Source organism: Calonectris borealis, chromosome 5, assembly GCF_964195595.1.
Source record: "Calonectris borealis chromosome 5, bCalBor7.hap1.2, whole genome shotgun sequence".
Taxonomy (NCBI): domain Eukaryota; kingdom Metazoa; phylum Chordata; class Aves; order Procellariiformes; family Procellariidae; genus Calonectris; species Calonectris borealis.
Window position 1 is genome coordinate 36,007,110 of NC_134316.1, and position 20,548 is coordinate 36,027,657.

General features: G+C 34.8%; 1 protein-coding gene across 1 annotated transcript in view; it reads left to right on the plus strand.

Annotated features, from left to right (window-relative positions):
• RYR3 (ryanodine receptor 3) overlaps positions 1-20,548 on the plus strand; it is a 256,141-nt gene that overhangs the window by 73,943 nt on the left and 161,650 nt on the right. The window contains exons 8-12 of the mRNA XM_075151795.1: positions 2,255-2,348; positions 8,941-9,015; positions 9,944-10,100; positions 16,231-16,404; positions 20,090-20,211. Of these exons, the coding sequence (XP_075007896.1) occupies positions 2,255-2,348; positions 8,941-9,015; positions 9,944-10,100; positions 16,231-16,404; positions 20,090-20,211 (622 nt within the window). The remainder of the gene's footprint in view (positions 1-2,254; positions 2,349-8,940; positions 9,016-9,943; positions 10,101-16,230; positions 16,405-20,089; positions 20,212-20,548) is intronic.

Consider the following 20,548-nt stretch of genomic DNA (forward strand, 5'->3'; position numbering starts at 1 on the left):
CTGTCATAACAAACATTGTACTTTACCTCTGTTCGAAGTATCAGCCCTCCACAGTCATGTTTGGTACATGTCTTTAAGTCAGGATCATTTTGTATCACTTGACCCTAAGACTAATCATTTATGATGTAATAATATACAGTAGGAAAAAATGGAGCTATAAGGGACCTGAGAGAGACATTGCATTTCCCTGGGATCAGCTATACTAAGTCTTGATAGAAGTAGACTACCCTGCTGCTAAAGACTAACAGTTGCTAGGCTTATCTGAACTATGGTTGGGTCCTTCGTACCCCAAGTGGTCAATCAGCATCCCACAGTGTTTCTGTGCACTGGCCCATAAGAAACTTGTCTCAGTGTTTGTAGGTTTTCATTTTAAGAGCATATGGGATATGGATTTTCCTTGTAATACTTTCTGATTGCTTTCTGTGGCAAGAAGTGTATTATGCTGGAGCCGTATATTTATAAATGGCTGTCTGGTCCCTTGCCATCATGGGTCATAAATAGAATAGAGGTTAACTCTGGAAATGTCCCTGTGTTCTCAGGTTTCACAGGTAAAACAAAACTAAAGAAAAGCCATCCCACAGTAAAATTAAAATCTTGTAACAGATGAGAAACATAATGAGCTACACAGAGAGATCATGGAAGATCGCTGGTATATTTTAGATTTCGGTAACAGCAGGGATTTGGCAGCTAAATTTCCTAAGTGCTTACAGAATCACAGAGCGGTTGAGGCTGGAAGGTCCAATCCCCTACTCAAGCAGGGCCAGCTAGAACAGGTTGCCCAGGACTATGTCTAGGCAGCTTTTGAATATCTCCAAGGAGGGAGACCCCACAAACTCTCTGGGCAACCTGTGCCAGTGCTCAGGCACCCTTACAGTGAAAAAGTGTTTCCTGATGTTCAGACGGACCCTTCTGTGTTTCAGTTTGTGCCCATTGCCTCTGGTCCTTTCACTGTGCACCACTCCATCCTCTTTACATTGATGAGATCCTTCCGGAGCCTTCTCTTCTCTAGGTCAAACAGTCCCAGTTCTCTCAGCTTTTCCTCATGTGTGAGATGCACCAGTCTCTTAATCATCTTAGTGGCCCTTTGTTGTACTTGGAACCCTTGTACTGTGTAGCTCAGAACTGGACACATAATCCAAAAAAAAAAAAAAAAAAAAAAGGATAGGGTGGGATAAGCAGAGAAGTAGGTTTTCTGTGTGTCATTTTTTTCCCAACTACTTAGGCTTAGGTTTAGCTGTATATACACTTCTCAGAATGGTTTACATGAGCGATGATCATATGTCAAAAGACTTAGCAGCCTAGCTGAAGTTGAATGGACAGATTGAGAAAGTGGGATTTCCTGAGTCTAAAATGGAACTGGAAGTCGGACAACATTCTTTTTGTGGTGTTTGAAGTACTTTTAACGGAACATAAATATCAGGAAAGTACATATTTTTTGCATTCTTTCTTTCCTTTGGCCTTTATATTAATTGGTAACAGGATAATTGCCAGTTACTGTTTTCCTAATTTACAAATTTATATTGAATTGGCCGCACAGTATGAAAGTTTCCTTCTACCCTTCCTCCTTTATGTGTGTTTGTTCTTTTAAAAGGCATTAATTTCACTTACAAGGTCAGAACAGTTTGGACTGAGGGTCTGATGAATCATTCTCCTCTTACACCATTTTTTTTCTTTTCTTTTTTTTCTGTGAGGCAAAGTGCCTGGTTTTGACCTGTAGTCTTTGTGTTAAATGGGTTGGAAACTTAGCTTCCATTAAACTTAATCTCCAGAACTGCTAAGTGTTTTTCTGTCCTCCGTCTTCTGCTGCTACTGTGCAGTTTTGATTTTGACACAAATTATAAATGTCAGAACAAACTGATGAATGCACCAAATTATTTTGTATTAAGGGGGAGGAAACTGTGGTATTATATATTTGATTTGGCTTTTACCTAAAGCATTCAATTTTCAAAACGGTAATTGTTGCAGAAGTTTTTATTTTCCTTTTCTGTCCCAGAATCCTAATTTGATTTTTAAATGTTAAGAGATTGCTTTCTTTTTGTCTTTATTTTCAGAAGAAATATTTTTAACTGAAAAAGATACTAGAAAATAATATGTTGTCATACTGAATTTGTTCTTCTTGCTTAATTTCAGTTATGAGTGAAAATTTGGAAAACAGATTTCACCTAGGTTTTTGAATTTTTTTAAATTTTTTTTGAAGGTGTTATTTTCATACTGTCAATGTTTAAGCTAATGAGTAAATGTGCTGCTTCTATAGGATATCTTCTTGGTGGGCATGTAGTACGTTTCTTCCATGGCCATGATGAGTGTTTGACAATTCCATCTACAGATCAGAATGATTCACAGCACAAGTAAGTGGTGGTGCATTTTTATAATTTCTTTCTCTCAAAAAAGTAGATTGTTGATTGTCAGTTGAATTTGAGGTTAGGTAGGTTAAACACTCTTTACAGCAATCTTTAAATAGGCAGTGACATTGTTACAAGAAGTTGAGACCTACTAAGCAGAAAATCAGTCATGAGTTCTTTTATTGCTGAAATTCAAGTAGTTGATTTCCACTGAGATTTCAGCTTGTTATGTTGTTTGTCTTTAATGTATACCACTATAAGCAGAGGTAAGCAGGCATTAGCAGGGAAGATGGTAATTTTAAAAAAAAAAAAAGCCCTAAAAAATCTCTGAAAGCTCGACCTCTACAATGACTTTCATATTTTATCTATTTTGCACCTTTTTGCAAGTTCTTGCTCTCTCAAATTTGGTTAATACTTTAAGATAATTAGATCATATTAGCTAGACTAAATCACTTTTGTATTAAACCTAAATCTACAGTTGTTCTATACTATGTTGATTTATTATTTGAATTTAACTTTGCATTTTGCTGATCAACAAAAGTACAACAAGCTAATCATTTTGATACACAAAAATCCCAGCATTAAAAATCATATTCAACAAATAAGATCTCTATACCAGTTGTGGCAAATAAGTTATGCTTTAGGTAATATGATACCAGAAGTAACATTCAGTAATGTCAAATAAACTTTTCAGCTCTAAATTTTCCATTTTTACATTTCTGTGGAGTAAAAATGTCTCCAAAGCAAAAAGAAAACCCAAACTGAATGTCAGAAAACTTCACTTGGTGGTGAATTTTTTTTATTGCTGTTCTCTTCATATGTGCATAGAAAAAAAAGAGACGACGTTTGCACTGAATGTGAAAATGTGCACACCTAGTATAAAAATACTAGCAAAAGTATTAGGATCTAGATACCTTGTGTGGAACAGATGTCATATTCAGAGTAATTTTATAAACAACGTGTCTTAATAAGGTTAGAGTAGGTGTCGAACCTTTTCAGTATGTTCAGAAATGCTGTACTTTGCTATTGCTGTTACTTATCTAAAAGTCAGATATAGAATCCCAGAATCATAGAATCATTAGGGTTGGAAAAGACCTCTAAGATCATCGAGTCCAACCATCAATTCAACACTACCATGCCCACTAAACCATGTCCCTAAGCACCTCATCTACAGGTCTTTTAAATACCTCCAGGGATGGTGACTCAACCACTTCCCTGGGCAGCCTGTTCAAAGGCCTGACCACTCTTTCAGTAAAGAAATTTTTCCTAATGTCCAGTCTAAACCTCCCTTGGCACAACTTGAGGCCATTTCCTCTCGTCCTATCGCTAGTTACTTGGGAAAAGAGACCAACACCCACCTCGCTACAACCTCCTTTCAGGTAGTTGTAGAGCGCGATGAGGTCTCCCCTCAGCCTCCTCTTCTCCAGGCTAAACAACCCCAGTTCCCTCAGCCGCTCCTCATAAGACTTGTGCTCCAGGCCCTTCACCAGCTTTGTTGCCCTTCTCTGGACACGCTCCAGCACCTCAATGTCCTTCTTGTAGTGAGGGGCCCAAAACTGAACACAGTATTCGAGGTGCAGTCTCACCAGTGCCGAGTACAGGGGCACGATCACCTCCCTAGTTCTGCTGGCCACACTATTTCTAATACAGGCCAGGATGCCGTTGGCCTTCTTGGCCACCTGGGCACACTGCCGGCTCATGTTCAGCCGGCTGTCAACCAGCACCCCCAGGTCCTTTTCCTCTGGGCAGCTTTCCAGCCACTCTTCCCCAAGCCTGTAGCGTTGCATGGGGTTGTTGTGACCCAAGTGCAGGACCCGGCACTTGGCCTTGTTGAACATCATACAGTTGGCCTCAGCCCATTGATCCAGCCTGTAGTTAAAACCAGAAATAATTGTGAAGTCCTATTGCCCTGTATGTTCTTCTTCTTAATATATGTTTGGTGTGTATTGTTACTGCCTTAAGCTCTGCTTCCATTTTTTTACAACTATGTAAATAAAAGGGTAAAATTAAAAAATGTTTCTTTTTCTGCATGAAATCTATATATTTATATTCCTAAAATAGGAGAATAATGTGAATGCTATATTGAACATTTTCAAATGTGTGATAGTGATACAATGTGCTAAGATTGATGACTTGGAGTTGTCCTATCTTTTGGATTTGTGAGCTGCATAATAGTCATAAGGCCAAGTTTTTACTGTGTCATAGTTGTAGGAGTCACATTACACAAGACAAAATGAATACATGAAAAAAAAACCAAATAGTAACAGGAACAGGAGAAAGAGTTGTAGAAAATGGTTGTGTTTATTTCCATCTCTTTGTTTAATCAGTTCTATGCATTCCATTAGGACTATTAAATAAGCTAAGGAAGACAAGAGTGATAATTTCTCTTTTCATAGAACAGACATTTAATTTTCTGAATGTTTCTGTAGCGAATGCTCCTTAGCAATTCACATAGCGACTATTCTCTGCCAAGAATCTTAAGGTCTTTTATTACAGGCCAAGTGAAAATACACAGGATGGACTTATTGAACATCAAAAAGGCAGGCTAGGCAAATACTCAGAATAAGATGAATGGAATCAAGGAGAAGAAATGTTACGTGCATGCTGTTGTGAAAAAGCAGCAATTCTCTTTTACTTGCAGTTTTGTTACCATAAGAGCAGGTCACTAACGCTAGTACAGTGTTGCATATACAAAAAGCTGGAAAAGGGTTAGAGAATTTAAGTAGTATAGGAATTTAGGAAGTATAAAAGGTGAACAGAGACATATCTATGGTATTCCTTCAGTGAAGCAATGGTTGAGTTGGGCCAAGGAGAAATGAAGGAGGTCAAAGAGAATGGAAATTAATTATTAGTTTTGGGCTTAGCTAGGAGGAGGTCATTAGAGTCTGCAAAAAGTAACATCAGTAAGGTGAATGGGACCAAAGAGTATCTAGGATGAAAACAGAAAAGAAAAACTGCAGGCAGTTATTGTGTATTCAGTATATTGATAGAATCATAGAACAGCTGAGTTTGGAAGGGACCTTGATAGATCATATTCATAGAGTCTGGAAATGAAGATTAATTGATTGCTAGATTTTTTTTGTTGTCATTTTGTATTTTGATTCTAGAGTATCAAAAACATTATTATGGAAGACAAGATGTGTAGGAAATGCTACTACCTTTACTATGAGGAATACATATTCTTACTCTTATGGTGCACTATCATTTCGAAATTTTTGAAATCGCATGTGTGTTCTTAAATGTGACTCCTAAATAATGTTCTGGTGTAGATCTACAAGTCCATCATCTTATAAAGATATGGTATGTAAATTAATTGTCACTCTCCAGTATATTTCATGTTAATATATAGATTCTTCCTGAAATGTATTGGTGTCGTGGTTTAACCTGGCAGGCAGCCAAATACCACGCAGCCGCTCACTCACTCCCCCCACCCCCAGCGGGACGGGGAGAGAATCGGAAGGATAAGAGTGAGAAAAACTCGTGGGTTGAGATAAAGACAGTTTAATAGAACAGAAAAGGGAAAATAATGATAATAAATAATGATAGAATATACAAAATGAGTGATGCACAATGCAATTGCTCACCACCCGCGCTGACCGATAACCAAGTAGCGATCGGTACTTCCTGGATCACGCCTACCCTTCATATACTGAGCATGACGTCACATGGTATGGAATACCCCATTAGCCAGCTGGGCTGGCTGTCCTGATTATGTTCCCTCCCATCTTGTGTACCTAGCTCAGTCAGTAGGCACGGGAGCTGTCCTTGGACTAGGAGGGCACTTAGCAACAACTGAAAACATCAGTGCGTTATCAACATTCTCCTCGTACTAAATCCAAAACACAGCACTAGGAAGAAATTTAACCCTATCCCAGCCGAAACCAGGACAATTGGTGTTGATCAAGAAGCAGAATATCAGATAAATTAAACCTTTCAGTGTTCTCAATAGAAGAAAAGTTGTAGAAACACTTGCTCAGATAAGAAAAACACAACTTTCTTTCACAAGTTGAATTCCAGGTCCCATAGTTGCACTAGAACAATGCTAAACAGATAGTTTTTTCTTTTCCTGTTAGTGTTGAAAAAGAAAAAGAATTTGACAATCTGAAAAGCCAGTTAAAATTCTGCATTTCAAAATGCTACTTTAATTCGGAACAGACTGTGTAACAGCTAGGTTGTGACATTTTTATGTATGCATTTGCAGCATTAAGTCAAGTTTGCCAGAGTAGGAAGGCAGATTTTAAATTCCCTTGCTGCACATTTTTTCAGATACATAGTACAATAAAAGGTCCAGCTCCCGTGCGTGCTAGGGTGGATTAGTCCTGTTCACAGGAATACACGTAAGAAAGTTTTTCACCTTTCAGTAATCATTCATGTCTAAGCACCAGAATTTGTATAACCTTTCTCGTATATAATGGGTATAGGAAATACAATGGATAATAGGAAAGCTCTTGATCTGAAATCCAGGATGCAATAGAACCTTTTTTTTTTTTTAATTACTAATAAAAGCCTTTCTCTACTGTACTACTAGATTTTTTTTTGTTAGTTTGTTTTTATGAGGTATAAACAAAATGCTTTCCTAAGAACGAAATTACAATTTGAACATTTTTTTTTTGTACCTTAATCACATTATGATACAGTCATTTTTCATTCTGCATTATTCTGTGTTTTTCAGTGTGACTGTCTTTATGGCTTGGGATCAGTTCCAATTATTTTAATTAAACAAGGAACAGTGGAACTGTTTTCTTCATCTGTCTTCACCCCTCCTTTCATTTGGGAAAGGGAAAAACAAGTTATATGAATTACCATTCTTACCTCTGACAAAGCTACAACAAAATTTATCATTAGAAATTGATGAAAACATTTAGGAATAAGCGTGAATCAAATAGTCTTGCTGAAGGGTTCAACCAACCTCTCCTTTAGGTATCAATAAAGAAATATATGAACAGAAAGAACCACTGCCAGAACAGTTTAGAAATACAAAAAAGGCTGTCTGCTTTTATTGCTCTAAGAAAAATTAAAGAACCCAAGAACTTTTGGAAGTTTGCTGCGCTTTTGGAAAGAAGCTAGTGAATCAGTTTGTTTTGCATCTAGAATAATTTTGCTTGTATGTCTGAACCCTTCTCTCTTGCTCAAATTATGAAGGAATGTACTGCAGTATATTACAATTATTAAGAATATGATTTTCTTATTAGTGTCTGCCTGGAGGGCTCAGTTTCTGACCACACTCAGTTTACACATGGATGTTGTCATGTCACTCTTTCAAATGAAGAAGTAGGCATAGCAAAAAATAATTGTCATCCTGTCATGCTGCGTGAACAGATTTCTGTTCAGTTAGAGCATCCACTGAGCATTTGCTACCAGTAACAGGACATTTCAATTTATTGTATAATGGTGGTGCAATAAACCCTTACATAGTACAGTATGGAGGACAGCTTGGGAGTCACATTGAGAAAGCAAGGCCTTCACTCTAGTACAGTTTAGCAATAGCAATAATGTTGCAGATAGTAGCCTAAAAATGTGTAAAAGAAATTAAATTTACTTGTTTAAGAGATTCTTAAAATAGGTAAGGTGCACATCAAACTTCCCAAATTATTATTATAACTAAATAAAGTATTTGATTAGAAGTTTATTATTTCCTAAATTTTTACTGTTGCAGAATACAAATAACAAATACAATTATTATGAAAAAGTATTTTTTTTTTTTTTTTTTTTTTTTAAAAAAGGTTCTATGTATCCTGAATTTCAGATCAAGAGCTTTCCTATTATCCATTGTATTTCCTATACCCATTATATATGAGAAAGGTTATACAAATTCTGGTGCTTAGATGACAAGACATGAACGATTACTGAAAGGTGAAAAACTTTCTTGCACGTATTCCTGTGAACAGGATTAATCCACCATAGTTTGTATTTGTTTGTATTTGATTATTGAGTAGAATGTTAGTTTCAGCACTAAAACATGTCACTAACCCCTGGCCAGTAATTCAAGAAAACTGGATTATATTAAAGGCTGAATCCCTTCACTTCCTGTTTTTTATTTCTCTGTTTTTCCTAAAACTAATATATAATTTTATCTGTATTATCTGTTTTGTAAGGATTATAATACAAAATTCTTGTTTTATCACCACCATTTTTGTCTTCTAATAAGAATGTTAGAAGTAATTCTAGAAATGAAGTCTCTGATGTCGTATTCATGCAGATAATCATTAATGTATGCAAATGTGTATTCTTAATTTAATATTGTGTTTATATGTGTTTAAGAGCATTAGTAATTTAGATTAATCTCTTGGGAACTGTATGAATTATGTATTTTCATGACTGATTAAGTAACAGCAAAAGTTTCTCAGCCACTTTGAAGGCAAAGTATTTTATCAGCTCCTGAGAGAGAATAGCTTAATGGAAATCTCCTGACTTACGTGGGACATTTGGGTTTTTTCATCGTGCTCTCACTGATGAATAGGAATCATCTCTCCATTCAACTCCATCTGTTTAGCTGGGGAGAAGCAGCAAGTCCTATACAACTTACAGAGGAGTAAGTTATAAATACTATGTAGCACAAATAAACACAAGAGGATGATCTTCTGTGTCTTTTCTGTAGGAAAGTACTTTATGAAACTGGAGGAGCTGGCGTTCGAGCAAGGTCTTTGTGGAGAGTAGAACCCCTTCGAATAAGGTGCTGATATTTTTTTGAACTTTTTTGTTAGCAACTCTTGTTATGTTAACAGCAATTTGATTGTTACAGACACTTAAGGCAGAACATGAGTAATATATTTGTCCTGCTATATGATATATGTTAGTATGTTAATTGCCAATAATAAAAAGTAATCTACCATGACATAATCCTGGGGGAATGTCAGTATTTTAAGACCTTTTTTTTTTTTGTCTGTGTCCCATATCAAAAGAAGTGTTGCCTATGAGATACACCTGCTTGAGACATTGCTTCTGTCCAAAAGTAAAATGCTTTTCTAGTTTTCACTTGGAATTTTAGAAGCATGGGTGGAAATCGGAACAGTAATATCCCTCATGAGTGTCTTTTTTTTTTTTTTAGACCCTATCTCCCTCCTACGTGATTAGCTATCTGTTAACTTGTTGGAAGTGAAATTTCAATATATACCGTAAGGGTATACATGTTTTAACTTTGATGGCCTTCTGAAGTGTATGTTTGTTTTACTCTTGGTGTGTTTGTGATTGCAAAGGAAATACTCCCATAACTAACAGAGATGTAGGATAGTTCTTTGGAATGTTGAGTCCTCACTTAGATTTAATTTGTTTGTTGAGGCAGTCAACTCAAATACAGTAGTTAATTTACACTTTAGTATTTTTCAGAAACGTGTAGGATTTTTTTATGTACACTGTATGTAACACCCTAATAAAACAGAGAGAGGGTATAGAAACAAGAAAATTAAAGCTATACTCCTTTCCAAGGTTCCCTTTGCAAATGTATTAACAGTTTTGAATCTGTTTTAATGCAAATATTGAAATCAAAAGCAAAAAGGAATATATATAGCACATTCTATTTTCTGAATGTCCTTTAAAGCCCAAAATAGAAATACTAGTTTTGCTTACTTCATACGTTATTTTTTAATGTCTCATATGTTTAGTTGGAGTGGAAGTAACATCAGATGGGGACAGCCTTTCCGTCTTCGACATATTACAACAGGAAAGTACTTGGCCCTGAATGAAGATGAAGGACTTGCAATGTTAGACAGAGAGAAGTCAGACACAACATCTACTGCCTTCTGTTTTAGAGCGTCAAAGGTAAATAACATCAATGCAAATTTGTCTTAAATGTGGAACACTCAAATACTAGATCTGAGTTGGTTCAATGACTTTATAAATTATTTGTAATTTCTAAATTGAAGCAATTGGCAGGGATTATGCATTTATATATAAAGGTAAACAACCTGAGTCGAGAGTAACAAAGCTTTCCTTGAGGAAAAATAGGGATAATGAATAAATTTTAGAGTAAACTAAACTGTTAACAGGTTAAAAGAAACAAGATTGAAAAGTAATACAATGCAAGATACAGTGGTTTAATATGAATGCTTTAATCATTATAGAATCATTTTAGTTGGACAGAATCTCATTAGAATGTTATTCATTCCACTCTGTCATAATTGAATTCAATTGAATTCAGTTCAGTAGGGCAGAATTCTGCCCTTGCTATTCTTTGTGCAGGGTGTTGATAGGTGAATTGCAAGGAAAATGTAGTCAGTGATTTCTAAACCATATGTTTTCAAACTGTGCTCTTTTAGTGAGCTGCTAATTGCATGTTACTAGCTTTTTCATCGTTTGCAGCTGAGAAAAAACAGTACAAGTGAGAGAGGATGAAGAATGATTATGGAGGTAGGCGAAATTAATAACTTTTTTCCAGAAAGTGAAAGGTTTTTACACCAAAGATGAGGAAAAGTTTTTACGTGCTTTCATGATATTACTTATAAATAGTTGCCATAGCTGCTATAATAGAGTTTTTTATTAAGTATAAGAAGTTAAATGTTCCGTGTAATTCTGTATGGTCCCTGAAGGGCAGTGAAAAAGAATCTCTGAAGTTAGATATATACTAGATAAAATCTAGCATTAAAGGTCTTGGCAGATGCTAGACTTTTGTTAGTGTAATAAAGCAAATACTTCTTTAGCATGTTTAAAATAACATTTATTTTATTAGTGTGACTGCATATGGTATGCCAAGAATTTTTATTTTAACCAATCAAAATAATTGAAAAACTACCAGGGAAATTTCCTTAGATTGCTAGATGCTCACCAAATAGTTTTGGGTTCGTTCTTCAGTGTAAAGGCTGTGCAGTGTAGATTGTATGTATGATGTTGTGCAGGGGCATTTATTACAGCTGTAATTTTTTCCCATTTTTGGCAAATCATGGCACCCTGGTAATGATGTTGAGTATGCCAGGAATGCCGCAGTTACTGGTTTAACATTGTGTTCAAACTCATATAACGTACTCACTGTCTAATTGGACACCAGCTGTCCTCCAATTATATATATGTCCTCCTCTTAATATTTTAATCTATGCATATAAATGTATTAATTTTAAGTATATAAATTTTATGTTTGTGTATGCAAACTCATAAAGTAAATAACTTCTGTTACATTGAATAAACATACCCTATTTTCTTATTCTTTTTGTTGAGGAGTGCCTCAAACACACATTAGTGAATTTTGTTACAATTCCCAAAATGACTAAGGTGAAATACAGTAGTAATTTATTATGCAGAAGTCAATAATTACTATGTAATGCATTCATCACTTCTACTGTGTTTGTACATAACAGAGTTGTTAATGTACATTTTTATATGAAATTTAAGTTCACTGTCTCATCATCCTAGGATTTGTGCTGTCCTGTATAGAAAAGAATATTTTTATCTCACCATAGGTTATAAATTTACTTTAGCCTGTGCCAGGAATAAGACAAGTTGTTTATTGTCTGGGCAGGTGAAAGCTGCACTGGCCCATGTGTAGAGACATTAGTGTTTCCAAAGGTGAGGGGAACAAGCAGTGATAACTCTTCCTGAAGAAAGAAAAGTGAGGTTTTGTAAGCAAATAAACCCAAGATTCAGCTGGACTGTAAGAAGGAAAGGACTCTTAAAGCCAAGTGCTGATTGCATACAGATTAAGGGGAAAAAGAACTGTAGAACTAATAGACTAGATAATATGCAAGTGTGATTATCTTAATTTTTGCACATATGTATTTGTAAACCTTTGTTTTCTCATGTTCATTTTCTCAATGAAGAAATATTTTCACTTGCCTGGACCTTAATATGGCATGAATTAAGGGAAATTTCAAGATAACTGTCTAATACCTTCCTATCCAGCTGTGTACAGATCCTTAAAAATAGGGTGCTGGAATAACGCTGTTTACAACACTCCTGTCCTTTAGAATCGTAGAATAATTCTGATTGGAAAGGACCTTGGGAAGTCATCTAGTCCAGCCTTCTGCTCCAGGTGGGGTCAGCACTGAATTCAGACTGGATTGCTCAGAATATACATTGCTGTGGAGTATCCAAAAGGAAATAAAACATTTCTCCGCTGAGGTATTCTTTCCAGATTGGAAGCCAGCAAAAGGGTTTTTGTGAAAAAAAGACATTATCTTTGCCAGTAGGCAGAGCTATGTGGAGTATACCAAATCCCCAAGGCTTCCCAGGAGCCTGTAACACATGGCTTAAAGTCTTATTTTTCCAACAGTTGTTATAGAGACCCTCTTGTTGAAAAAGCACACCTTCATTCTCAGTATTGTTACATACCACTTCAGCAGTCTTGTGTGTTCCTTGCTTTTCAAAACCTGTGATTGCATTCATAATGTATTTACTTTCACTGTTTTCATTCCTTTTGTTGGGTAACACTGGAAATTGAAACAGATATTTTAAATTAGTTTTCCTTAATATGTCCTTACATAAATAAGAATAGAAGGAAGTTTTTAAAAAAGTGAAAGAATATGCTAAAGAACGTTATGGTGCCAATTTCAATGAAAACAGTATATGCAGTATATGTCTGTTTACTGCAAATTACTGCAAACTAAGCTTACAAGCATCAGAAATTGACGGAACACCCCCAAAATTATGCCTTTTGTTGGGTTTAATATGGAACTTACTTTTGGCAAAGTTTTAAAATGTCAACCTTTATATTTTAAGGCAACAGTTCTGTAATGTCTTGTGACCACAGAGACAGCAGTTTCCCTACAGCAGATGGAATCCTGTTTTGAAATGGGATGTTCTCATTCCATGTACTTGGCTCAGTATACTCTGCTGAGCAGAACTTTGATTCTGCTTATAAATTTCTTTGAGAATTAACACAGTGAAGAACAAGAGCATATTTAAAAATATTTGTTTATTTAAAAATTGTTGTAGCCCCGAATTAATATTTGAGATTTCATATTTTATTTTCATGATGGCATATACAATTGACAATGAAGAAGTTATTGGTGTAGTCTGAGTAAGTAACATTCTGACACATTCAAAAGTCACAGATGACTCATGCAGAAGGATTTGATATCATTTTAATATTACTGCCAGCATGTAGCTATCTTAGGGGTTCAACATGGCATTAGGATGTTGTAATAGTTTAGTAGTAATCATAAAGTTTAATTCGTTTTTGGAATAAGATGATAAGTATTACAGATCTCTTTACCTACAATTGTCTCTAAAAGTTCAAGTATTTATTTGTAAGTTCATATTTTACAATTATCATTTCCCAGTAAGCACTGCATTTCAAATAAGGTATTAAGCTATTTTTTCTACTTATTTTATATGGGAGGAGAAAGTAGAAGGTAAAATTAAAATCACCTTCTTTTTTTTTTTTCTTGCCTACTGGGGTGTAGAAATGTATACAGCAAAGTATACAGAGTACAGTAAGCCCACTAGCAAGATAGGTAAGCTCAGTGTATCAGTCCTCTGCTCTTATATTTGTAGACCTTTTATCTTTTTCTTTTGTTAAATTGGGGTAGCTTACGGCAGTACTTTTAATGCGATAATGGTGTGCAACACCAAAAGATACAATTTTAATTAGCTCGCGTAGGTTAGATTTAGTAAGAGTTCAGCAGTCAGGTTGTCTTACCGTTCTTAGGGTTACATAAACAAGCCCTTGAGATATCAAGAGTTTTTTGCCTACTCTTTTTACAAGAAAACTATTGAAAAATCGTTGTAAAGACAGTTGGGTTTATTTTTCCTGTTCACACTGCCATTCTTTACCTTCCTTCTATCACGTCGAAATCTATGATTCTATGAATTCTCTCATTTTCTAAATCTTGCCTTTCTTCTAGTATATAAAGTATCTTGTGAAAATTGCCTCTTCGACAGCTTTACCCTCAAATTCCTTTGTTCATTCCTTCTTTCTTTTTTTATTTTTTTGTTACTGTTATTTTTCCTTTGCCATCTTCCAGACCCATGATGTGATTTGTTTTCTTTGACTTGGTTCATTCATGGCCTGAGGGAGTTAAACTGAGAATAGGTTATGAAGAGAGGGTTTTGAAGGAGAAAGTGTTTGGATATTTTGCTGCTAAGATATGTATAAATATCTAAATAAGAGATTTTTTTTTTCCCCTTCTCCCTCAATAATCTTTAACTGACTGTACTTTTAGCTATTAGAAAATACAGCCTCTCTTTACACACTGCTATCAAATGACTTGGCTGAAATCCTAGAGAAACTGGACAGAGCACAAAGAGCAAAACATCACGAAGAGGAATTTATGCTGTATTGCTTAAAGTGAGAACAGCCTTCAGGCCCCCAAAATAATTCTAAGGCTTTATTTCTGAAATTCAAAATATCTTGGTTTTTCTTTATGTTTAGTGTTGTCAAAAAGGATCAGTATCACTCCATTTTTTTAAAACAGTAACTTAATTAGAATCACTTGTTACCATATTATGATTTCTTTCATGGAAATTTTCATTGATGCTTGATTCTTGACGCAGATGTAGTATTTGAGAAAAATGTTTTAATCTTCAGGGTACTATGTAAAGCCAAATAATTAATTGCTGATAGTTAATGAATTTGTGCTATTTTATTGTATTTTTCATTTAATGGCCTCACCGTAAATGTGTATTGAAAGAGTTAGTCTTTATCTGTATGTGATAGTGCAGTCCGCATAAATATGATGTGACATGATTTCCCCATAGTCTTGATATTGTAATGGTATCCCCAAGGAATGTCTTGTAATTTCATTCTAGTTCATCTTGGCATTATAATGCTATCTGTTTCAACTAAAATTATTGTTGAAATGTGACAGCTAAATTCCATATAAATGAAAGTAGATTAGCATAGTTAAAATAGAACTTTTCTTTACTCCACGGATGTTGAACATTCAGTAAACTGAAATGAAATATGAAAACCTGTTACACATATAATAATTTAAACTGTGTATCAGTCTAACATATTTTGTTTACTTAGCAACAAATGAGCAATTATCTACACTTAAGGTTAAGTCTATCAGCATTTGAAGTAATGGAAAAATTATATAATCTAATTACTCTATATAGAGTTTTTTGTTTAATTACACACATGCACATGTATCCATAATTTGCTATTACAGAATTTGCTGCATAATTCTGTTCTTATTCCTGGATTCAATTTTGAAAGGAAAACTGTTTTATTTTAAAGAAAAAGATACTTGCTTTTGTGCTAGAGACTTAAAGTCCTCTGGTTTTGGATGAAGAATAATGGGATTAAGAAATAGGTTGGGCTTAAAAATTGTACTGTGTGTTCCAGCCAAGCATTAAGCAATGTCTTTAAAAGAGATTTAAAAGAATCCAATTCCTATTATAAAGAGGATAAATGGAAAAATAAAATAAATGTAAAAAAAATTAAATATGCAAAAGTAAAATAAATGTAAAAGCCAAATCGTACTTACTTTAAAATTAGTATTTTCTTCTTTGCTGGTTGTTGCAATACAGAGGCATTATTCCAAGTGAAGTTTTTACCTGTATATACTCTTTATAACCAAAAAATTATTTAGCATAAAAATATTTTAACTAAATTACAAAATATGTTTCTGCTTATTTTTCTTTTTCATAATTAAGGTAAATTTTGAAAATTTTAGTAATATAGAGTTCTACAAACTCTACTGAACTGAAACTTTACTTACGTCGGTAACTCAATTATTATTAGGTTAGGTTAAATATTTAAAGGGGTTTTTTTATATATCTTTACAGGGTAATGGATTTTACTTGATTTTTCTTGCTTCAGATTTGAAATTATTTTTAATCAGAATCTGACTAAATAATTGGATAGAAACAAATTATGTGAAAAGAAATTTAGCTGCATCTTAACAACATAAGCAGCGTAAATATTGTTCAGTGGTGGAATGTGTTTCAGTGTAGAATTCAATGATTTATCCTGTTTCACTACAGAGATTAAATGCCAGCTTTTAATTTATCTTCTTAGGAGCTAAAAGAAAAACAGGATTCTAGTCTTAAACGTGACATTGATGGAATGGGAGTCCCAGAAATAAAGTACGGTGATTCAATCTGTTTTGTCCAGCATGTGGCCAGTGCCTTATGGTTGACTTACAAAGCACAAGACGCTAAATCAGCACGTTTGGGTCCCTTGAAAAGAAAGGTAATGTTTGAGGGTTTTTTTAATTACTTGTAATATGAATGTTAGTTGCATAACGGTTTTGGTCTGTCCTATTTTTCTGCCGTTCTACCAATGTGGCAATTGTGGGTTTAATTGGTTTGTGCTGTTTTATTGAAAATGGTGTGAATGTTTCATTCTACAAGAGAAAACAATGGTGGATATTAACATAACTATGTAACCTGAAGAAAAACTTCACCACTAAGAAATGTATTTAGCTATTTTTCTTGCCAGAAGAAATTATTAATTTGGGCTCAATTTTTATTTTTGACACTTCAGTAAAATGTGGAAATTCCTGATTTGGATGGTCAAATCACTTTTTTGTAAATCTACATTTAACTGTTTAAGGGTGTAAACTTGCAAGTCGTCTTACATTCACTGGTGTTTTAGATTTTAAATTGAGTATATTGTATGAAATGGCAATTAAATTTGTTACTTAAGAAATGGCCCTAGAAACTCAAGTTTCTTAAGGGATATTAACGAACAATTTCTGGCCAAAATGTTAGATGTAATTGTGATGTGGCATCGAGAAGGTCTTTCTCTCAGCCTTTTGATTATAGGATATGAGTATGTTCATAATTAGGGGCATATGACCTGTTATCTCTTCAAATTATGTTTACATTTCATTCAGAATTAAGGGATTTACTACTAGCTTCGCATAACTGCATCATTACCAAATGATTCTTTGATTCTGTATTCATAGATTTTTACAACTTGAACCTATTGTTAGAACATGAAAAATTAAAAAAAAGTTCATTATGAACAGAAGTTAGAATTCTTCTTTAATTACTTGTATGTATATACTTTCACAAGAGGATACCCATACACAAGCACTGTAATACAAAAAATGAGGTCCTCAGCACACCCTTGGCACAATCTCATTTATTTATGCAGCACACATGGTCATAAACTTTTATTCTCCTTTCAAACTCTTTCATTCACGTTCAGAAACTCCAAATCTTTTGTTGCCTCTCACCTGGAGAATTCTCTCCTGTTAAGTGCCTTCAAACAGAAGAAAACCCAGACCTTCTTGCTTCCTGTAATTGATATTCCTGTGGAGGCAAGAGACAGTTTTTCATCCTCTGCAAAATATAGTACTAGACTATAATTTTGTAAGCAAGTTTAGTTATACACATCCCTTTAAATTTCATATCGAATTTATTTTTCTACAGTAGAAGTGAAGTCATAGCTTTGTATGCATTCTTCACCATCATTTTGGCAGGAGATTTTCACTTTCAGTCACTGTAATCCTTCTCAAGCGGATCTGCACTTTTTGTAACATGCCTCAGTAGCCCTAGGAGGACTGAGAAATACCTTTTTTTTGCAAGAGGCAAAGGGTGGTTTTTTTCACATAACTAGCTATTATCACTGACAGCTGCTGCAAATCTGTAGAGAGGAGAAATCAACTATGGGATTAGTTCTGTTATAAAATACTCAAAATGCCAAGTAAAAATTTCTGTTGTTTGGCTTTGGTGTCGTTTCATGTATCCATTTATCATGCTGTCTTTGCAAGACACAAATACGTAAGAAATTCTGGCATCATTCAGGCATCATTCAGGCTTCTGTTGCACGATTTCTGCCGGAATTTTGATCTGTTGCATCTCTTTCTCTGAGATCTTGGTAACCAAGGGTTCAAGACTTTGCCAGGTGGTGATGATGTTTACATCAATATTCTACTCAACATTCCTCCACTATCCAGCGTGAGTGATGGATGCCTATCTTTTCAGTTTGAGAGCTTGCTTCTGTGCAGGCTAGGGAGTCTTCCTGCAGAGCTCCAGAATGCCAAAGCTCACAGAACAGAGAAACATATGCTACATGTTTTGGATTCACGTCCTGGAGCCCATTGCTCAGGGTGTTGGTCAACACCAATGCCCTGCTGTACCTCAACAAGCAAGGCAGTACCAAATGCCCCTTTATATGCAGCGAAGTGGTTTATCTGAGGAATTGGAGTAGGCAGTGCTGGATGCTTCTGGCCATGATCTACTTACTGGAATTCTAAATAGCACTTTCCTGTCATTGTGGTGTTTCCGGATGATTTAGTTGAGGTTTTGGGGTGGTGTTTTTTGGTCAGAGAAATAGGGAAGATTAGGTCCTTCTAAAAGACTTTTCCCTGATCTACTGCATACTTCGGGAGAAGAGTGCATATTTGCTACACAACGGTGAAGGTGCAATTACTTTGCAAAGTGTGGCAGCTTTAATATCCTATCTGTCAAATGTTTTCATTCCTGTACCATTCCTGTAGCTCCAAAATCTTATCTGATTGTCAAATGTTTTCTTACTAGTTTTATGATGGGAAGAACGGTTCTTTAGTTATTGTTCAGTTAAGAGACCCTGGGACCCTTCTTTATGGAAACAGTGATATTTCAGCTAACAGAGTCACCCACAGTGTGGCTGTATAAAGAGGTACTTGAACAAAGAGGAAAGATGACCAATATGTAAACTAGTCTCCTTTAAGATAATATTATCAATATACTCATTCAAAAATGTCTTCCTAGCCTGCTCTATCACATTTCCATGGATTCTGGGGTCCGGATAAACTCATAGGGTGATGTCTGCCTCTTTTAAAAGCACTTCCTCAGCATTGGAAGGAAGGAACAGAGCACATGTGTACTTTGGATCCTGCCAAGTATAGAAAAACATCACATTCCAATGCTTTGGTATACCTATATGCCAGTATGTACAAAAAGCTGTTGGTAAATAACCTTCCCATTTGTGGCAGTAAACACTTGTGTAACATTATTAGTTTCTTTGTTAACTATTCAGTGCTTTCAGAATTACTCAGCTAACTGGGAAGTTAGGCAGCAAATTTTTACTATCTCAGAGCTAAAAAAAATACATTTTTCAGTGAAGAATTCAATAGGTTACATCTTGGGCAAAGCAGCAGCATAACTCACATTTAATTCTTAGAAAAATGCTGTAGGATTTTAATGACTCAAAATGATCAAGACTTGTTTTTGTGATACCTAAAAATTATGCTGGCTTTTTGTGAAATTGGGTATTTATTTATATGGAAAAATTTATTTATATGGAAAAAATGATCAAGATTTGTTTTTGTGATACCTAAAAATTATGCTGGCTTTTTGTGAAATTGGGTATTTATTTATATGGAAAAATTAAAAACCCACCGAAGGATCTCTATTATTGCTTGAAGTTCACATGTGGTTCTGATAAGAATCCAACATAATGTGTAGAGAATAGTTAAATGAGTCAGAAGTTACTCATAAATGTTGTTGCGCCTTTAACTGCATTGTAATTTTTATGATGTTTGTCACTCCAGCTTGATTTTCTTGTCAGTAGTCTTTTCATGCATGAATCCTTTAGTAAATGATGCTTAAGATGGTGAAGATCTTCTTTCCGTGACAGCCAGCATATAGAAAGAATGACATTTTTTGTTTCAATTGGAAAATATTTGATAAACATATATGTTTAACGAATTGCAGGAGAATAAGGGCACATTAAAATGTCTTCTCTGAATAACTTTTATGTGAGACTGACAAATTTGTAATTAATTAATAAACAGGTGTTCAGATAAAGTGATTAACAAGTAGTAGCTCAGTATATATGCAATTACTGTTTTCAGTGCAATATTGAAGTAAGTTACAAAATATTTAAAAACGCAAAGTTTTTTTAAGTAATTATTGTGATTGTGATAATTACTGACTTTCAATAGGTTATATTACACCAAGAAGGTCATATGGATGATGGTCTAACGTTACAAAGATGTCAGCACGAGGAATCCCAGGCTGCTCGAATCATTCGCAATACTACAAGCTTATTCAGCCAGTTTATAAGGTAGTTGTTACCATCTTCTATACATCATTGTTTGTTTGTTTGTTTTTTTAAAGTATTCTGAAATGATAAGAATTTCTCTAACAGAATCCTTATTTCCTGCTTTCAAGTATTTGTATTTAGAAGCTATTAGCAATAAATTTTTACTGACTTAAGTTTGTAATTTTGATGAGTAATGCCATTAAATAGATAAAACAGCTTATTTAAGATTATTTACATGAAATCTAATATCTTGAAGCCAGAAGCAAACTGGATCATAATCCAGGTTGAAGAAAACATGCTAAATGATCTTAGTGTAACTCCATTAGAAAGTATTCTACAGTAGCTAGAACTTCACAAT